Source organism: Lytechinus pictus, chromosome 3 (genome assembly GCF_037042905.1).
Source record: "Lytechinus pictus isolate F3 Inbred chromosome 3, Lp3.0, whole genome shotgun sequence".
NCBI lineage: Eukaryota > Metazoa > Echinodermata > Echinoidea > Temnopleuroida > Toxopneustidae > Lytechinus > Lytechinus pictus.
In genome coordinates, this window is record NC_087247.1 from 37,984,371 (window position 1) to 38,003,743 (window position 19,373).

Below are 19,373 nucleotides of genomic sequence, written 5' to 3' on the forward strand. Positions count from 1 at the left end.
TGCCCAACTTTGTATTTACACAATCTGAAAAACGACTCTTGTGACTTTCAATAATGGTCATTTTTAATTCAATCTTTAATTACTCATGCGTGACTCAACCGATCAATTTCATTTTTCCCAAGGAGTTGCTTAATGAGTGTAGAAAACCACTTAGAAATATCATATCTCAAAATAATTCCGTTCAAAAGTTACAGCAATTCGATTAAGGGGGGACTTACTTTTTTTGTTGTGTATATAAATTACGTCCTTAATATTTACATCCTTAAGTTTATTTTATGGTTATTTTGTGTGTCCTACATGAACCATTATTACATTTTTGGTTTGAAATGGGGGGCAAAGAAAAGCTTATATAAAAGATAGGTAGGAAGAGAGTTAATTCACATAGACCCATGTGAAAGATTCCTTACAACAATTAACAGGATTTCCTATGTATTGTATGTGCCCTTGAGAGTAGGAGGATAAAGGGTGCATTGATTTTGCTTAGTTTCTTTGTAATCTGCCCCATCAGGATGTATTGCTTTCTTTTGTCACCAATTGAGTGAAGAGCTCAAGGCAGTTGTGAACATCTAATGTGCAAATGGAATGTACATTTCCAGAGAATATTAAACACACATGAGTAAATGAAAATTTCCATTGTAAAGGGACATAGGGGCACAATAAAGAAATGGCTTTCCAACAAAGTGAATCAAGCACCCATTAGTATGTGCAATCAGATAACAATGTGTGAAAAATGAATTCATAATTTATAACCTTTCTTAACAGATCTTCATTCCTTAAACAATGCTTGCAGTTAAAGCCTTTGCCCATCATTTTATACATTTGCACTGCCTTCACCTTCTTCAGAAAATACTTTGTCCAAAGATTCAATGACCAAATAACTCATGGCCATTTACAACATTAACTCAGGTTAGAATGTTTCTTATAATACTAATCTATATAATTATGAACTCCACCTGTCCATCCTTTATTATTGATAGAGCTGGATGTTTAGGAATCAATTTGATTGGTGCTAATCGAGTGGTTGTCATGGATGCATCATGGAACCCATGTCACGATGCTCAGGCAGTATGCAGAGTCTATCGGTATGGACAGTCTAAGAAATGCCACGTCTACAGGCTGGTATCAGACCAAACGCTGGAAAAGAAGATCTATGATAGACAGATCTCTAAGAAAGGAATGTCTGGTAAGTCCATAATTATATTTTTACCTCTTATTGAATATATTGTAGGGGCCATTTCATAGAGCTGTTTATTAATCATGCATAGATTAAGATTTACAAACAACTTAAACATGTTCTAGTGATGAATCATTCTCGATCATTTTAATTTCCATCTGCTAAATGTGAAATGTTGTATGTAGATTGAAATAATTATCAAAAGTGTTGCACTTTGCAAAGTCAATCGATTGTAAGAATTGGATTTAGATAATTTAGGGACAGTGAATTTCCGTTTAAAAAAATTGCCTTTTCTGTTTCAGAAAATCTTAAATTCCGTTTCAGCATGTCAGAAAATGGAAATTCCGTTTCCCCATAGACTTTGTGTACAAAAAAATTAACATTCTGTTTACCTATTGAATGGCAATATCACAACGCTCGCGCTGTCAATATTTGTATCTGCCACTGTACCAACAACGCAATAGAATCCGTTCTAATCGGTGCAAAAAATATTTTGACATACACATTTAACATGAATACATCCTCACCTTTCACATTATTAGCATTATTTTACGGTCAAATGAAATTTCATTGATAATTTGGGGGGTTTTTGGACATCGTTATCAGCAGTCAACGACTTTCGCCTATCCGCCATTTTGGGTTTTAAGACCTCGATATCGTGCCGTTACATCTTCGAACGTAGAGGGCAGCAACACACGACCGTGTTGTACAAATGATGTGTGCATGTGAAGCCCAATTAACCCGGCGCCCGCCCGGGCGTGGGGTAAGATCGAGTGTGATGATATCGAGTGCAGTCACGATGTGTGAATTGTCATGATTGTAGCGAAGTGAGATCTTGTTTTCTGGGGTTTTGTGGCCATTTAATATTCATATTTTGTTGAGATTTTGGAGTAATTTCTGTTGCTGTTCTGTGTATTTTGAGGAAAAATATGTTTTCCGTGATTTTCCGTTTGAAATACCACTTTCCGTTTCAAAAGGCCCTTTCCGTGAATTCTGTCCGTTTTCCGTGATCGCAGAAAATCACTGTCCCTAATAATTGAATTATTCTGAAAAAAGTAACAAAATTTCATGAAAATATTGTCTCAACCATATTTGGCCTGCAGCCCACACCCCAAGGATATTTTATCAAGACAACACACAAATAGATAAGCTGCACTCTGCATCCATGCCAGTGGCCAGCAAGTCACTACCAAAAAAAAATTAGAATGATGTGAATTTCACATTTTTTTGGTTTTAGATCGAGTGGTTGATGAGATGAATCCAGAGATGAACCTCACCAAGAAAGAAGTAGAATCCCTCCTGGAGTTTGATGAGACAGACATGCCTTTTGAAGACTTCAGCCACCTAGCTACAGATATGGAAGACCTAGTCTTGCAAAGTCTTGTACAGAAACACAGTAATTGCATGACAAAGGTAGGTTTCAATGTCAAATTGAGGTAGAAGTATCTTTAGTTTTTTAAGTCACTGAGAACAAAGCTTGAAAGAGAACAATTTATGTGTATTGTTTTTTCCTTCAAATTATCGCTTAAGTTAAAAATCGTATTAACCTTAGATAAGGAGAGTAACAAGAAGCATAAAAATATCATGATCATTGACTTGTGCCATCATTCACAATTCAGGTGCATTCATATTTTGTCTTAGTGCCTGCCTAATTTAATACTGAACTTAGCCAATATTGTGGCAATGTGCTGAAATTCCTCATCAGTAGAAGGCTTAGACATACAGGAGAAGTGCAATATCTAATATTGTTGAGCTCAATCAAAGTCAGAATTTTAAAAACATTGTTTTTATTCTTTTGTAATCAAGAGAACCTTGTGTAATATTGACCCTTATTGTGCCAGTAGTGTTACACTTGCACCAGGTGTTTTGCATGGTATTTGTGTAAAGTATGCTTGCTACTCTATATCCTTACCAATACCAAGACTTGCGGAGCTGTGGCAGTTAGGGGTAAAATCATCATTCATCTATTAATAAAATTGGTTTGTATTCTACCCTGACCCACCCAGGCACCATTTACTACCGAGTCTCTGTTGTGGGATCGAAAGGACATGAAGCTAACCAGAGCAGAGAAGATGCAGGCCAAGAAGAGTTATGAAGAAGAGAAGAAATTGAATCTCGCCTACTCCAGACCGTCATATGCAGCCTTCTATCCTAAGGGATCTGGACCTGGGGGCTTGTCAATGCCTCCTTCAGCCAAAGGAATTCCCAATATGAATTTTAACACTGGACCTGCCTACCCATTCTTGTAAGTTCATGACCAGGTTTTGTATTTGAACTTAACCATATTTGAATATGACCATATATGTGTGTTGCTTTGAGCCTGACCAATTTTTCAAAATGGTTCATTATTCAAAATTTACTCCATTTGGGTCAGTATTGAGAATAGTCATATAACATTTCCACAAAGCTAAACTGGAATGAAATAAGCAATGTGTCATAAAGAGGTTTCATATCGAAGATCTGTACATGTATATTAAAACATAAAGATTAAAAGTTCAATCTGTATATGGTATTCCTTGTGCACTGTAGGCCATCACTGAATAAGCCATTGCAGCGACCTGTTGCCAATGTGAGACCAATCCAATCCACTCCTGTACCGAGACAGCCACCAACACCTCTAGAGGTCACCCAGAAGAGAATCAGAGATCTTAAGAATGCGGGTGTTACCCTGCAACGCATTGTGGCAACAACAAGTAAGTTCAAGTTTTCTTCGATTTTCCTGCTTCATGTGACTTGGTCTATAAAGCTAGGTGTTCATTAGCAAGAGTGCAATGTCATCTCCTAGGATGAGCTCTCCAGAAAATATGATTGTTGCAAAGTTTGCAACATGTTTATTGTGTGTTTTTTTATTTCATAATCAAGTTGAATTCATTGTCAAAAAACACTAAAGAAATATCATACATAGAGCATTTCAGATTAAAAAGAAATATGTATGAATGAGGTGGTGATATGTGCAATTACAATTTAATGAAATCCTTTTCCACTTTTCTCCCAACAGATATCATGTTACCAGGTGCAAATACATCTACAGATTCTGGTTCCATGATCAGAGCAGGTGATGCAGTTACATTCATCAAGACCAAAAAAGGCATCTACCTAAGAACACATGAAGGTAAGATCCTGGCTGTTAGAGGTCCCAATGCAGGACCAGGGTCCCTAGGAGCGGTGGCACAGGGAGCCTTCCCTGATGCTACACCAGCAGACATGGGTATGGGTTCAGGGGGAGATGCAGGAACAGGACTTGGTGTTGATGGAGAAGGAACCAGTACTCAAGGTATGCCATCAAACCTTGCCAATACTCAGCTGGGACAGCTGTTATCGCAGAATGACCCACCTAGACAGCAGAGCAACAGTCTAAGCAATCCGCCTCTCTCTATTCCTACTGAAATCAAACCTAACATGTCGATGGCAGGTATGTCTGCTACCTCTGGTCTGTTCCCTTTTGCAATGTCACAGTCAAGTAATCAGTCCCCTTCAAACTTTGGTCAAACATCGTCATTATCATCCATGGCTAACATGGCTAACATGGGTTATAGGACCTCTATGGGTTCATTCCCTCCATACAGCTCTCCTTATACATCTTCCTACACCCTTGGGAACACATCTACTCTCACCATGGCTACAGATACTGTCATGCATCCATCATCCACAGAGACATCATCTGCAAACTCATCAGCCGGGATGTCCACTACAGTGCCCCAGTCTTTAGCAATCTCTCAGCCCTTATCTTCTCATGGTATGCATTCTACAAGCCTCCCTGATACACCATCCTCCTTCCCCGACCTCTACCAGGATTCTTCTCCAAGCCCTAGCCTCAGCTATCCATCATTTGGCGATGAATTTTCCAATACCAGTCAAGGCCCTATGGACTCCAACCAGGCGTCAATGTCTTCAAACATGGAGACGTCCATGCCTGGGAACCAAAGTTCACAAGGTTTTGGATCAAGAATAAATGAACCAATCTCCACACCTTCCCCTGTTGACAAAGGCAGCCTGTTGCCCATTGCACCTAGTGTATCAAATGCAGGTTCATTCCAAACCACTGGGAATTCACTATCCGAAGGCGACCAGGTGGACCATTTATCTGACCTGGTATCCCCATCTCCTGCAATGAGAGGTACCCAGAGTGTGAACCTCCCCTCATCTCTGCCGTATCCTCAGATGGACATGAATTACTCATACCCACCCTTGAGTAGGACCAGCAGTGGACCGTCTAATGGTTCTTTGGATTCTAGTCCTTCCTTGATGGACGACGGCTCAGACATTTCTAATCTTTCTAAATTTGTGGATTCCACCTTCCCCAATCTCATGCCCTTTTCAGGATCTCTCAATCCTGATGGGGATTCTAGCAGCAGATCAGCTATGTCCTAAAGAAAGTGGACATGATAATGAGAATTTCTTATAGAGAGATGTGTGCAATTTGTTAAAGAGCTATAATTCTGTTGTGATCAGCCATCATAAAAAGTGAGAAACATTAGTTGATCAATGTGCAAATATTTGTAATTAGTGTACAGAAATAAATGAGATGTTAGTAGATGAGCCAGAATGTACAAAATACAATATCTGTTCTTGTTTTCTGTATATTATAAGATTAACACTGTGTACTTTTGCTTTTGTAAAGCAAGCCAGTGAATCATACAAGATAGTCGGGTCAAGATAATCTTTATTCTGTTTCATTTCTACCAAATGACAACCTCTGTTTTTTTTAGATGTACGTATGACAGGTAGCTAAAAAAGAAGTGTCTCTAGTATAATCTACATTTATTACAACAAAAAATCACAGCTCTTACGATTTTCAAGTTTTATTAAGACCTCTTATTTATGCTCATTAAGCAATTTTGAACCAAACTCAGAAATATGTACTAGATAGTAAAATTGGTTAAGCTTTTAAACTTAATATCTTCTCCTCATTTGTACAGTACTTATGTGAGTGAAAGATTTTTTTATTCAATCTTGAAGTATTATCTAAATTGATATTTCTATTCTCCATTGCAAAATTTTATATTTTCCATAGTTTTATGTGTACCAAGGTGGATATGTATATATGTTGAGCCAAGCAGTTATTCAATACAGAAAAAACTTACATAATTCGTAAGAAAATTACATTGATATATAATCTGTATTTCAGATGTGAAGTTGTAATCAAAAGGAAATGCAACCATTCAAGCAAACTCTACATAATCTGGAGTAGACAAGTGAGAGTTTAAATGAGTTTCTTAAATGAAGATATCACAATGGTTGGATTAAACCTTTGGTTTATTATCAAATTGTTTGAATCTTTAATATTATCCAGAGTATTCATATATGGTTGTTACACAGATCTATCACAACATAATATACTGCTATTGCCTTTGCTGGCCTGAATTATAAAAGAGCAATTTCTGTACAAGTGTTTCATTAGATGAATGAGCTTTTTTTCATTCATTTTTTCTAGGTTGTGTATATTTCAATCATATTGATGATTGTCTAAAAAAACAGTATTGGAATCATATTTACATGTTTGATGGAAGCATAGATGCACTTATAGTGCTTTATAAATTTCTCACGATGTGTGCAGATTGCAAGCTTTTTGTGCAAGAATATTTCTTTCCATGAAAGGTTTTATACACTGTATGCCTCCGCCCACAGTACAGACAGTGTAGGCAGTTGCAGGACAACGAGGTCCAAGGCTGCAATATTCATTGTATACTTAAAATATATCTTATTTGAAGAACCCTTTGAGAGACGATTTCAAATTTTGCTCATGTTTGCATATGTGAGGATTAGATAAGATTTTGTTTGACACGAGGTCAACCGTCAAATGGTGAAGGTCACAGAGGTCATTGTTTAAAACTTCAGAAGTTATAGAGGTGTGGAATATATTCTCGGTTTGGCAATGGCAGAGGCATAATTTTGACTGTTCAGTCTAGAATCCATCTAGTTTTAGCCTCAATTGCGTCTCGCCTAATTTTCTATTTGTCTTTTTTCTTATTTAGTTGTGTGTTTGATCATCCACTTGTCTTTATGAATTCACATTAAGATCTAGTTTTTAAAACATTGATGAGACAGTCCTTCTTTTCTGTTTTTCTTAATATATCTTGTTTTTGCCGAAAGCCTGACTGAAGTTAACTCTGAAATATATTTCTATTTGTTTTCTTATTTCTTAAACTATGTTTCATTTTTAATTAATTTACCAAATATGACTGTATTCTTGTTTTCCTAAGAACATTTAAATGTCCAGATGGTAGTCAAGTTTGAAGGGTATTGAGGTCTTCATCATGAGATTTGGTTTGCCTTAATGCTTCTTGATTTGGAAATATTTCTGCTTTCCATTACTGTTTTACATTATTTTCTGTAGTTAAATTGAACTTTGAATTTTAAAATGAGTTACTTTTTTCCCTCATTGTGTTTTAGACCAGATAGACAATGAACACAGGTAATTGTTTGTCATGAATGCCCCATCCCCCTCTGTAGAAAACCCTCAGTCCCTTTGAGTTTTGGATTAGTAGCATTTTTTTGTTCATTTTAAAAAAAAAGTAAGACAGTAAAACTGAATGACAAGATAAAGGACCAAAGTAGAGTTGTTGTCATGCATGTAAATTGAAACACAGTACCTCCATGAAAAGAGTATGGGGGTTCTAAGTGCTTACCTTGCCATATTGAATCTGACAACAGCGTTCAATAACCTACCATTTAAAGCTTATACATGTACAGTTTCTACCCTCAATAGATTTTTTTATACGGGTTTTGAGATGAAAATATTCCTTGAATTTATCAAAAGCATTCTCAGAATTTGGAGGTACATGTAGCCAGTTGATCGATAAACTTTTGGAATAAAATGACTTAATCATTTTCTTTTCCTGTAGATGTTGCAAATATTTTAGTGAATGCTCATCAACTTTATTATGTTGTTAACGAACCAAATCTACTTTTTTTGCACAACGCCCTTATCCTTCCCAGTCCAGATGCCTTGCATGTAGCAGTTAGAGTGCTTAAGAATCTCCCTTGTTAATTGGTTTGAAATTATGAACTTGAAAAACGTTAAAGAATAGTTTGGTATGGAACTGTCAGTTCACTATTGTTAGTCAATTGAAAACAGCATGAGCAGTTCTATTCCGCACAAAAAACAAATCAAATACAGGTGACTTTGCCCAAATTGAATCTCTTGGTGAAGTTCAGCTGAGAAGTAAATAAGACCTGGTTTGCATATTCTGGGGGTGTTTTACAAGGATTTAAGTATGACTTAGACTCCCACTTAAATGCCCAGTTGCATGCAGTATATAAGGCATGACTACATTGGTCAGATCATGCCAAGAGGACATGCTGCATGTCCTCTTGGCATGATGCACTACTGCGTATTGACCAATGAGATCATGTCGACATGTAAATGCGACTCTTAAGTCATAATTAAATCTTTGTGAAACTCTCCCCCCCCCCCAAGAGCCTTACGAATGAACTCAGACTCACAAAAGAATACCTATTCATAGGTCTAGTTCATTGCTTCAAATATACTAGTTTCTGGTCCCAAAAAAAATCACACAACTCAAAAACAAATTTCTGATTTAGATAGATTTTGGTAAAAATCAAAATCTTTTAATTTCGTATTTTGTTTCCAACTATTTCTGTTATTTTTATTTTTTACGATTACAAACCAATGACTTCAGATGTAAATAATCATATACATGTAAAATTATGCATTCATATGTATAACTCTCTTTTTTTTGGCTAAATTATTGATAAGGTGAGTATTGTTATTGTGAAAGAATGTTTGTTTTCTGTAATGCTTTTTGATTCAAAGGAGGAAAACTTTTATGAATAAATTATTCCTTTTTCACAAGACATATTTATTTTATTTAGTGTCACATATTTTTATTTGTATTCAGTTTTTGTCCCTCATTTCAATGCAAGGCCTTAATAACTCCAGCACCACGTTAATTTGAATAAATCAGAGAAAGCTCAAGCAAACGTAACACAGAGAACTTATCATAACTGGATGTAAAATTTACAATTTTTTTGTATTTTAAAGAATTGCTCAAGTTCTACTCACATGGGGATATGTCAATGAGGGATCTGATGATGTCAAACTGTTTTATATTTGAAATATGAATATTTTTTCATCAAAATACAACAAACCTTGGTTTGATTCCTCTTTGAATATATAGAATAACTATTATGATTTATGGGGACTTAAACCCCCTTAGGGAATATTAAAGGGGAATGAAACCCTTGGAACAAGTGGGCTTGTGTGAAAAGAGAAAAATCAAAGAATAAGAACAAAGAAAGTTTAAGAAAAATCAGACAAATAATATTGCGATCACTAATGCTATGGAGATCCTCCTATTGTCAATGCGACAGATATGTGTGATGTCACATGTGAACAACTTTCCCTTTGATGGACTATAAAATACCCCCAAAATGTCTCTTTTTGCTCTTATGGTGATACAAACCCTTTATCAATAATTTATTCTTTTAAAATCTGTATTACAAGCCCTCCTATAGAAAGAATTAATGATCTACTGATGGATGTGATAAAAGAGGCATTTTACGTGAAATATATACAAAAGCAATGGGAAAGTTGTTCACATGTGATATCACACATCTATGTTGCATTGCCTATGGGAGGATCTATATTACAATAATGATCTAAACTTCAAACTTTATTATTCATTCAATTTTTCTCAAACTTTCGTTGATCTGTTTCTTTGATTTTTCTGTTTTCACACAAGCTATCTTTCTCTAACGGTTTCATTTTCCTTTAATATTTTTATTGTCTTTCAGTGAACTTTCAAGGTTGTACTGGTATTTGCTGGATAGGTTCGTTTGGTCTTTCAGTGGTCTTGGAGTTTTTGGCATCGTTCCAGATGGACAATAAATTTCACTGATCTTTGATCTTAGCTTCATCATCAAGTGTAAAAAATAAATAAATGTACAAAAAATAAAACAAATAGTGACATCAACCCCTTTATATTGAAATAGCAAAACTTTGGAATAACGCAGCTTTTTCATTTCACTTCTAACTTTGATTTTTTTTCTCTGTGCTATGTTATTAAAATCAAATTGCTGCTGTGTTGAATTCAATTGTGGCTGTGAATTTAAGCTTTATATATTTATTATTAAAAAAAACCCAAAATGAATACATAAATAAGAAGGCAGAAAATTGGTGATGTATGTGATAATTTCATAAAATGTTTTATTTAACAACCCCAACAGGTACTCTGTACAACTTCATGACATAACAATTGCAATGTCACATGAATCATTGGACATCATTTAATATAACCATCGCTCAGACACGATAAATAAGAAAAACAAAAATGTTAACATCAATAAGTGAGAAACAACTGATAAAAGAAGTTAAAAAAGTCGTAAAAATTGTATCTATATATGAAATTTTTAGGTGTTTCTTTTCCCCCAACAGCAGCATTGAAGATAATGATGAATTTCCAAAATGGTTTTAGCTGCTCGGTTTGTGTGTGGTGTCGGCACATTGACATGGTTGATGACCTGATTTTAGAGTTTCATAAGATGACATTAATTATACGTTCATTACAATCCTTAATGGTATGTTGAAGCCAAAATCATTTCATGTGCATCTGAGACCAAATGCGTAATGATTGAGTGTTCAGTTAATTTGAAAACTTATTGCACATGATGATCAATGCAATTATCTTCAAAATCAGCCCAACTACAATTACTATGTTATTGTATTGTGTTACAGGCCCAGAGCTGCATCATACTATCAAAGCATCACCACCATGAAATTCAATAAGGGACGGTGCTAGAGTATTATTAAGGGGGGGGGGCAATTGAATATAACAAGTGTATTTTATAGTAACACATCACAGATCTCTGTTTTGTCATAGTCTTTCTTTTCATTTTCCTTTTACTCCTCTCTTTTCTCCTCTTTCCTGCTGTTTTTTCCCTTCAATGACTGCTTAAAAGGACAGGGGTGGTCTCCCCTGTGCCCCCCTGTAGCATTGCCCCTGAATTTCATAGTAAATCTGCTTGTAATGCATGATCTTAGTTACATGCAACCACATGGAGTCTTGACAGACAATACCCCACTTGACAGATAATGTTTTCCTTGTAAATGACATACATACATTAAAAGTACAATAAGTGTAAAAGCCTACACACATTTATTAAAAATACTGTGTAAAATGGTCGATGCATGACTCAGTAGTAGTAATGCAAAATAGACACTTTGTACCTGGTGCTCCTTAACACCGATGGATTGCAAATATGACAGAAAAATGATTGGTTCCAGGTCGGTGGTTGATCAAATCATTTAAGCAAATGCTACAATGATCTTGATTGTCCGCTGCATTTGAATGATTGTAAACCTTTGTCACATAGCCAACGATTCAATTTGGGAAGGGAAAGTAAACAACTATTTTCGGTCAATCATAAGAAGAATGTCTTTAAGAACTCTAACTTTAGGTTTCCATCTTATTTCTAGCTATATCCCAATGTCCATTTCTACTCAACATAAACCCCATTGCAGCTTAGCCCTGTGCTAAAGGAGATATCCAAACAAGTCACTTACTTTAGCTAATTCCCTACTATAAAAGAGGAATTTTCTTCTCATATACTGAGGCACCACTTAGACCAAGAAGGAATCACTGACATCATCAGGCCTATCTTTCAATTTATTTGACCCATCTAGCCTCTCACGGAGTGACTTATAGCTCTATGTATATTTCTTTGCAAAGAAAACAAACACCCCAATATATCTTTCATGCCATCATCTTTACATCCCTTCGCAATATGAAGAGTTGTCGATTAAATCGATGGATGATTCTCTGTTCTCAATATCAGGTTTCCAAATGTAATCCATTTATCAAAACCACCCCATTGCCACCTAGCTTCAGGAAACGGTGAAAGTTCATACCCTAGCTATACCATTATGATGTACAATGCTAGAGTAAAATTTGAAGCTAAAGACGGATGTTTAGCTTCTGGTTATGTCATTTTCGAAATAGTTAATGTGGACGTCTTTAAAAAAAGAAATATTTTAGAAATAAGAAGATAGGATGTCAGACTGGAATGCTAGCTTTTCTGCAGTTATTCATATGAACAATTTTTGGAAGCCCAGCATCTTTTTTTTCTCTCCTACATCACAAAATTGAATGAAAAGAAAATACCTATGACTATAGGGTATTAAAAGAATTTGAAATAAAAAAAATATGAGGGAACACATGAAACTGATTTTTAAAAATGACAATAATGATATGGTGTGAATCAGATTCAGATGTTGAAATTTAAAAGCAGTATTCGATGTCTTGGATATTGTCAGGAAAAAAAGGTAAATTCAGGTCACTGTCAGTATACACCGTGACAACATTTTTCAAAAGTCATCAATGGCTTGCACAGTATTTGTTCACAATGAAAATACACAACTGCAACATAAAACTAAATGGACTATGGTTTGCTTTTTTTTCTGAAAGAGCTGAAGTTGCGGGGTTACTCACACACAAACAACAAAATAAAATTTTCAGCAAATAAATAACAAGTACATTTAAACATGAATCTGACATACAATGTGAACACAAAATCTCTCAAATAATATTAATACTACCAGTAGTAGGTCACAGTGATGTCAAACAATACATTAAATAATCTATTCAAAATCCATACATTTTCTCCACATTCTAATATTCAAGAAATATAAGGCCATTTACCAACATTAATAAATTACATCAATTATAATAATATCAGAAGAATAATCTGGACCCCGTAACATGAAGGTTTGTGATCATGGATTTCAAATGGGAGAGAACAGTTCTGACTGGTTTCTGATTATCGTTTTGAACATCATCAGCATACAAAAACAATCGTGTTGCCATTGCCATTTGGCGATTGATTACAAATCTTTGTGTTACGGAGCCCTAATGATGATTTGTACAGCTATTGAGATATGCGTAGATGAAATTGGGAGAAAAAGGTTTGCAAGCATGCATAATGTAATAAGAATTTGTATGAACCATTGTGCAGTAATATCGGAAATCACAGAAGGATTGGTATATTCTTTGAAATAACTATTGCACCATGACTACTCCCTAATGTTATGATGACACTGCCGTTTTGATCTTATTTCATTCTCAGAAATGAATAAAAACTTTCTGTTTTTCAAATCCCAATAATTATTTCTGACATCAGAAATACAATAGACTATGAAACATAATGATTTAACATGAATGAGAGAGAACATCTCAGCAATCAGGTCAAGCAGCACCAAATTTAAATCTGCACTCTGTAGTTTCATAATATGAGATATAAATCCCGATATGTTATAAAGTTCTGCGAACAAATAATTCAGTACATCACAATACTATATCAAAGACAAGATTAGAGATTTCTGCATCCATGTTTTTCTGATCATAACAAAAGTCTACACAATATTCCTAACATTTTTTTTTCTTGACAATAATTTATTCATATAAAGAATGTTGTTGGATTTGAATTCTATATAAACATTTTTGAAATAGGTGCAATTTTTTTTTATGTTAAAGTGGCTTTGGTAAGTTAAACATAAACATGGTTTATAAAATTTAGAAATTAGTAACAAACACTGGCACAGAATAAGAAGTTAGATGATAAAGGGTAAATATTCATAACATAACTATAGAAAGGAAATCCATTACAATAAACAATGAACAAGATGGTTATTGGTACAACATATTTTCTACAACTAGAGATGAGAAATATTTGTTACTTTTTTAAAGAGGAAAGAAATATATCCTGTTTCTTATGAACCATGGCAATGTCAGTCAGTAATATATATCAGAAATATTTCATTAATATTTTTCTGTCTTTCATAAGACATAATAAGAGCACTTTTATTTCCCTAAACATACGTAATAAATGCAAACATATGCAATACATATATATGCATTTTGGGGTGAGTGAGATTAAGGGTTTCAATTTGAGATGTTTTTATATGAAATCTTTTACTTACTGCCTTGTAGGTATATATGTTTTCTTTACAATCTTGTTAAGTCATGCACCCAGGACAACTACAAAAACAAGAGCGTAGTGATTCAGTCTAGCAAAATAATTTTTCCTGTCAGTATTCAAATCAACATTTGGATAAAGTAAAACTTTCATTAAGTTATTTGCTTGGCTGAAAATCTTATGTAAATTAGGCTCAATTCAATACCCTAACATTCTAAGGTTGAATTCAAGCCCTAATACTTATTGGAAAGCATTGTGATGTCACACTGTCAATACAACATTAATCAACGTGTTGCACACTTCAACCAAAGTAGGATCGTAATTATGCACAGTTCAGGATCACAAATGCAGATTAAGAGCCTTCAAGTGTGAAAATGCAATGTGTTACAAACAGAAAAAACATACTTCATTTTGAATTTATGATACTGCAGTTGAAAGGACATTCTAAAGTCTGACTGAAGATTATATCTCACATTAAGACAGGTGTCGCAATATTTGCAGTGGTATAAAAAAAAAATTGTGCTTATCTTGTTCATTAATAATAAATATTTTCAAATTATAAAGATGAATACATATTTACTATGGAGTACTCTATGACAGGAAAATAACTATCAATTGCGCTTCACTACAAAAAATTAAAATGACTCATTGGATCAGACGAAAATAAAATGTCACTCTTTACAAATAATGCATATGTTACTATGCTCATGATTGAGTAATGACTGTATATACCTTTTATATACAATCTCTTCATTTAAAAAAAATTTCCATTTCATTTTCAAAATGTATAATCACATATATACATAATGGTGATGATATAAAATTGTGGTATAACAGTGCACCAGGCATGCGTATACATAGCAAACTCCACATAGAGGAGACTTCTGTGTATATACAAATATATATTTACAACAAATATATATTTGATTCATGAGAAAAAAAACAATACAAACAATTTGGTAGCTCTACTCTTAAAATACAACTCTTCAATTAAGACAGAGAATGACAATACCCGACATAAACAGGCACACAAACACTTGCCTTGCTTTAAAATATGTCTTCTATAAATCTTCATTGTACTGAGATAAAAATCTATTATTTGTCATTAAATTTGACATTCTTCACACATCTATACCCTTGTCGAATCCATATGATACTTTTTAATACATCTCTGTGCATCCACCATATGAAATTAATCAATCAAACAAAATTTTAGTCATGTCAAAATCAATGCTAGACAAGATAGGATTTGAGGCATCATCACAGAATGGACCATCATGAAGTCCACTTACTGTTCTCGACAAATTCAGCACCGGTGATCACTTGAATATGGCCTACAAATGTCACCATAGTTGATTGCCAACTGACTAACATGATGGATGATGCTAGGTCCTTCTTGATTTAGTTCACCATACATAGAAGGTTGATCTATAGCGTTGATAACACAGCACACAACATGACTATATACATCTATGTAGAAAACGTAAGTGGTCCTATGGACGAGCTGCTGCTATAACGTAGTTACATAGAGCACCCCATGTTCATCAGCCTCCATTGTTCCCAACTCTGTGTCGCTGTCTGTCTCGTGCCCCGCCCGACTTCCATCCCCGTCTTCCTCATCATTATCATTAGTCCGATTGTGACCCGACCTGCGCGTATAGTCCCGCAACTCATAGCCACCCAGGTGGTCAAAATACGGCAGTTGGGTGTCCACAGAGGTGGCGGTGGTGGTTACGACGGGGACGTTTGCCATCTTGTCCTTCGGGAAGAGGATACGATGGGCAGCAGAGTCTAATTCAGCCTGTGTCATATTACAGGCCTCGGCTAACTCACGTTCGGCCATGTTGATTAGGTCCCTGTCATGAATGGGCGAGATGCCTTCCCCTGCTAGCACCTAAAAGATGGAGTATAATACTGTCCATTAGTCTCACATACAAAAAGTTGACTTTGTTTTTTTACTACTGACTATGAATATATTGTGCAGAGCGTAATTCGAAATTATTTCCACTTTGATAATTATTTGTCCATTTGAAGATGGAGGAAAAAAAAATTAAATAACAAATTCTTGATTCCAACAAAGTGTCATGGAAGTCTGACAAAATTAGAATTGTGAAGAAATATTTTCATTACTGTCAAATGTTCTGAAGATATTTAAAAAAATATATATCACTGGAGAAAGAAGTGAATGAAATCAATGCATATTTATTCAACTTTAAAAAAAATTTAAATCAACGTAATAAATTTAATATCTTGGGGAAAAAAATCAGACATTAAAATGGCAGCAAGGCATTAGCATATCTTAATTTGCAAAAAAATGAAATATTTCCACCAGCAAAGCTCCAATGAATGCATGCAAGTAAAAATGAAAAAAATCAGGCAATTACAAAATAGCATGAAGTGCACAGGTGCATTAAAGAACACATCAATAATTTTTCTTTTTCAATTCAGCTGAAGTGTGGCTAAGAAACACAAACCATTCCCCCCCCCCAACAAAAAAGAAGGAATGATTAAAATTCATATTTAAATCTCAAAATAAGTACTTTACTTACTATAGGCTATTTCATGAAGTTATCCATATGTATGACTTTATGAACAAATGGAATATGTAATACAGTATGTCAGCCGCCAAATTTAAATGAATCATTAATATGGATGATATTTAACATAATATCATCCAAATCGGTGTTCATAAAGTCTTGCATATATAACCCAATGACAGCTTTATGAAATAGACCTCTGGTTATGTATGTCTCTTAAAACAAATAATTGTACATGTGTTATATCCCAAACTGGAAAATCTTTACTCCAAATATGCAGGCTACTACCATGATCAGTGTGGTGTTCATTCAATATTGTATTGTGTGCAGAGAATCGCCATGAATGAATTGATCAAAGATCAAAACTTTCATGTGCTACAAATTGATGATGAAGTTTGATTTGGCATGCAATGCTGTTAGTGATATAACATATTATTATTTAAGAACAGTGGCAGGTAAATGTTTTCATAAAAAAAATTGTTTTCATAAAAACAAGCTCTTATAGTAACGGAAACATATATATTGAGAATTATTTGATATGATTTAGAAGAAAGAGGCTAATGTTGAAAAATTAGGAAAAGAGGATGGTAGTCTATAGCTAGCCTCACAAGATTATCATAGGGTTTCTTTAATGATTTGAAGTGTATAAACTTGCCTCTCGTGTATTTTTTGTCTGGGTTGAGATGATGATGATGATGATGAAGATGATAATGATAATAATGATAATAATACATGTAATAATTATGCTTACTTAAATATTGCACTAAATACTAAATTTATCAGTGAATAATCCGCTCTTTTATCACTTATTCCATCAGAACAACCTTTCAAATTGCTTTATAAATCATTATAATCTGGAGGTGCATACACAATCTCCACTTCCTGAAGGGTATTTAAGCAATGCTCAGCCAACAACATTGCCATTCTACAAGGATAACCCATTATAACACCTGGGTGGAGAGTGGTTAAGTGTAATCCTGCTTATGCACACTTATTATATTGTGTGATTTGAACAAACAACCTGATTACAAGGCAAGAACTACCAGAACATACCATCATACTACATGTATATAGTTCCATAAAATTGAATTTTACTCATCCTTCCTACAAAATCCACATGATTATAGATAGAGTTGTGGAAATAAAATGAACACTCAAATGAGTATCTAAGAAAAAGATGAATTTCAATACAGAATGTATGATTTATAGTCTAAAATGACAGATTTTAATGAAAACAGGATGAAATGGAGACAAAAAAAATCATGCATAAATCATGATACAAGACATACAAAGTAGTGATAATGTCAATTCATAAAAATGCATAAAATGTAACAAATATTCTGATGAACCATCAATATATATACATGTTTTTCTTTATTATTTAACGTGTATGCTTACTTTAACAATATCTCAAGAAATATAGAATAAAGAGTCATTATAAATGCATAATAAAGTTTAAGATGCATACCAAAGAGTGCATTCAAGTTTACTATGAATTTAAAAATTACCAAAGTATAATGAAGCTACTTTGATCATAGGTCTAAAGAGGGCAGCTGAGCCTACATATTTTTGTAATTTTGCAGCAATCTTGGAAACCTTTATGGTACTTGCTAATACTATAATGTATTTGATCATATAATATATTCAATTTATACATATCTAACAGTAACCAATGTAACTACAACATTAATCTACAAAATCCTTTTTTACACTAGAAATTTATAGTATATATGTACACTGTAGATATATTACTAACCTTATAGATCTAAGAATTTTTTTAAATAACTGTGCTTGCAACACCTATATGATGCAATATACTAAAGTGAATAGGCCTACACTATCTAAGAATAGGTGACAATGAACTATTAATCCAATGCTTTCATATCATATACTGGGAGTCCAATATCCTATTGGGCTTGCTATGATCAATTTTCTAATCATTATTAAAGCAACTAATTTTCAATAATGTTTTCTATAACCTAAACTCTAGTTATATGCAATGTATATGAATTGTCAAAATTAGTATATATGATATGTGCAGAAAAACAAACCTGGTAAAATATGTATAAGAAGAAAACTGATTATGTATGCTGTTTTATTAGTTTGAACTATTACTATAGTAATTTGCTTATAGTCCCACTCCTTATGTTCCAAGTCATTCAATCACTAAATGATGGGATTATTATTAAGATGTCAGTTCAAACCATGCATGATGATGATAATGATATTCCAATCAGCTACAAGTATATATTTCCAGGAGTTTGTGTATAAACATTTGACTTCACACACAATATTTGAACTTTAAAATGCAACTGTTGCTGTTTGGTTTATTTTAATATCTTTAGGAACTTATTCATACTTCGATAAAACAGGCCAAAAGGTTTTCAATTTTTTCAGTTTTCTCTTTTTAACTTTTTAATGAGAGCATTTGATTCATTAGTGCTCTTCATAATATATTTGTTTTATCTCATTTAAAGTGTTTAAAGAAAGAAATAGCATAACAAACAACAATTTATCTCCCAAGCATTTAACTGCATGGTTAATTTTCAAAATGTTCCATCTTCATGTGAGAATATAACACCTGGAGAGCTGATTGTAACATAGCTGTCGGACATCACATCATTCTTTCAAACCATCCAGTAAAATGCAATCATCTTCCACACTAGATTATAAATATAATTATCTACATCCAAATGCAATCCAGTCACTTCATAACATTGATACCTTTT

At 34.0% G+C, this 19,373-nt stretch overlaps 2 protein-coding genes across 3 annotated transcripts in view; one reads left to right on the forward strand and one right to left on the reverse strand.

Moving 5' to 3' along the window:
* Positions 1-8,992, forward strand: part of LOC129257303 (helicase ARIP4-like) — a 38,848-nt gene extending 29,856 nt beyond the window's left edge. For both annotated transcript variants that reach the window (XM_054895597.2, XM_064096973.1), the window contains exons 16-20: positions 978-1,183; positions 2,412-2,587; positions 3,181-3,419; positions 3,704-3,867; positions 4,173-8,992. In XM_054895597.2, coding sequence (XP_054751572.2) covers positions 978-1,183; positions 2,412-2,587; positions 3,181-3,419; positions 3,704-3,867; positions 4,173-5,545 — 2,158 coding nt within the window. In that variant the 3' untranslated portion in view covers positions 5,546-8,992. The remainder of the gene's footprint in view (positions 1-977; positions 1,184-2,411; positions 2,588-3,180; positions 3,420-3,703; positions 3,868-4,172) is intronic.
* A 1,327-nt stretch (positions 8,993-10,319) lies between these two features.
* LOC129255644 (voltage-dependent L-type calcium channel subunit alpha-1D-like) overlaps positions 10,320-19,373 on the reverse strand; it is a 79,698-nt gene continuing 70,644 nt past the window's right edge. Inside the window, exon 43 of the mRNA XM_064096972.1 lies at positions 10,320-16,001. Within this exon, the coding sequence (XP_063953042.1) occupies positions 15,618-16,001 (384 nt within the window). The 3' untranslated portion in view covers positions 10,320-15,617. The remainder of the gene's footprint in view (positions 16,002-19,373) is intronic.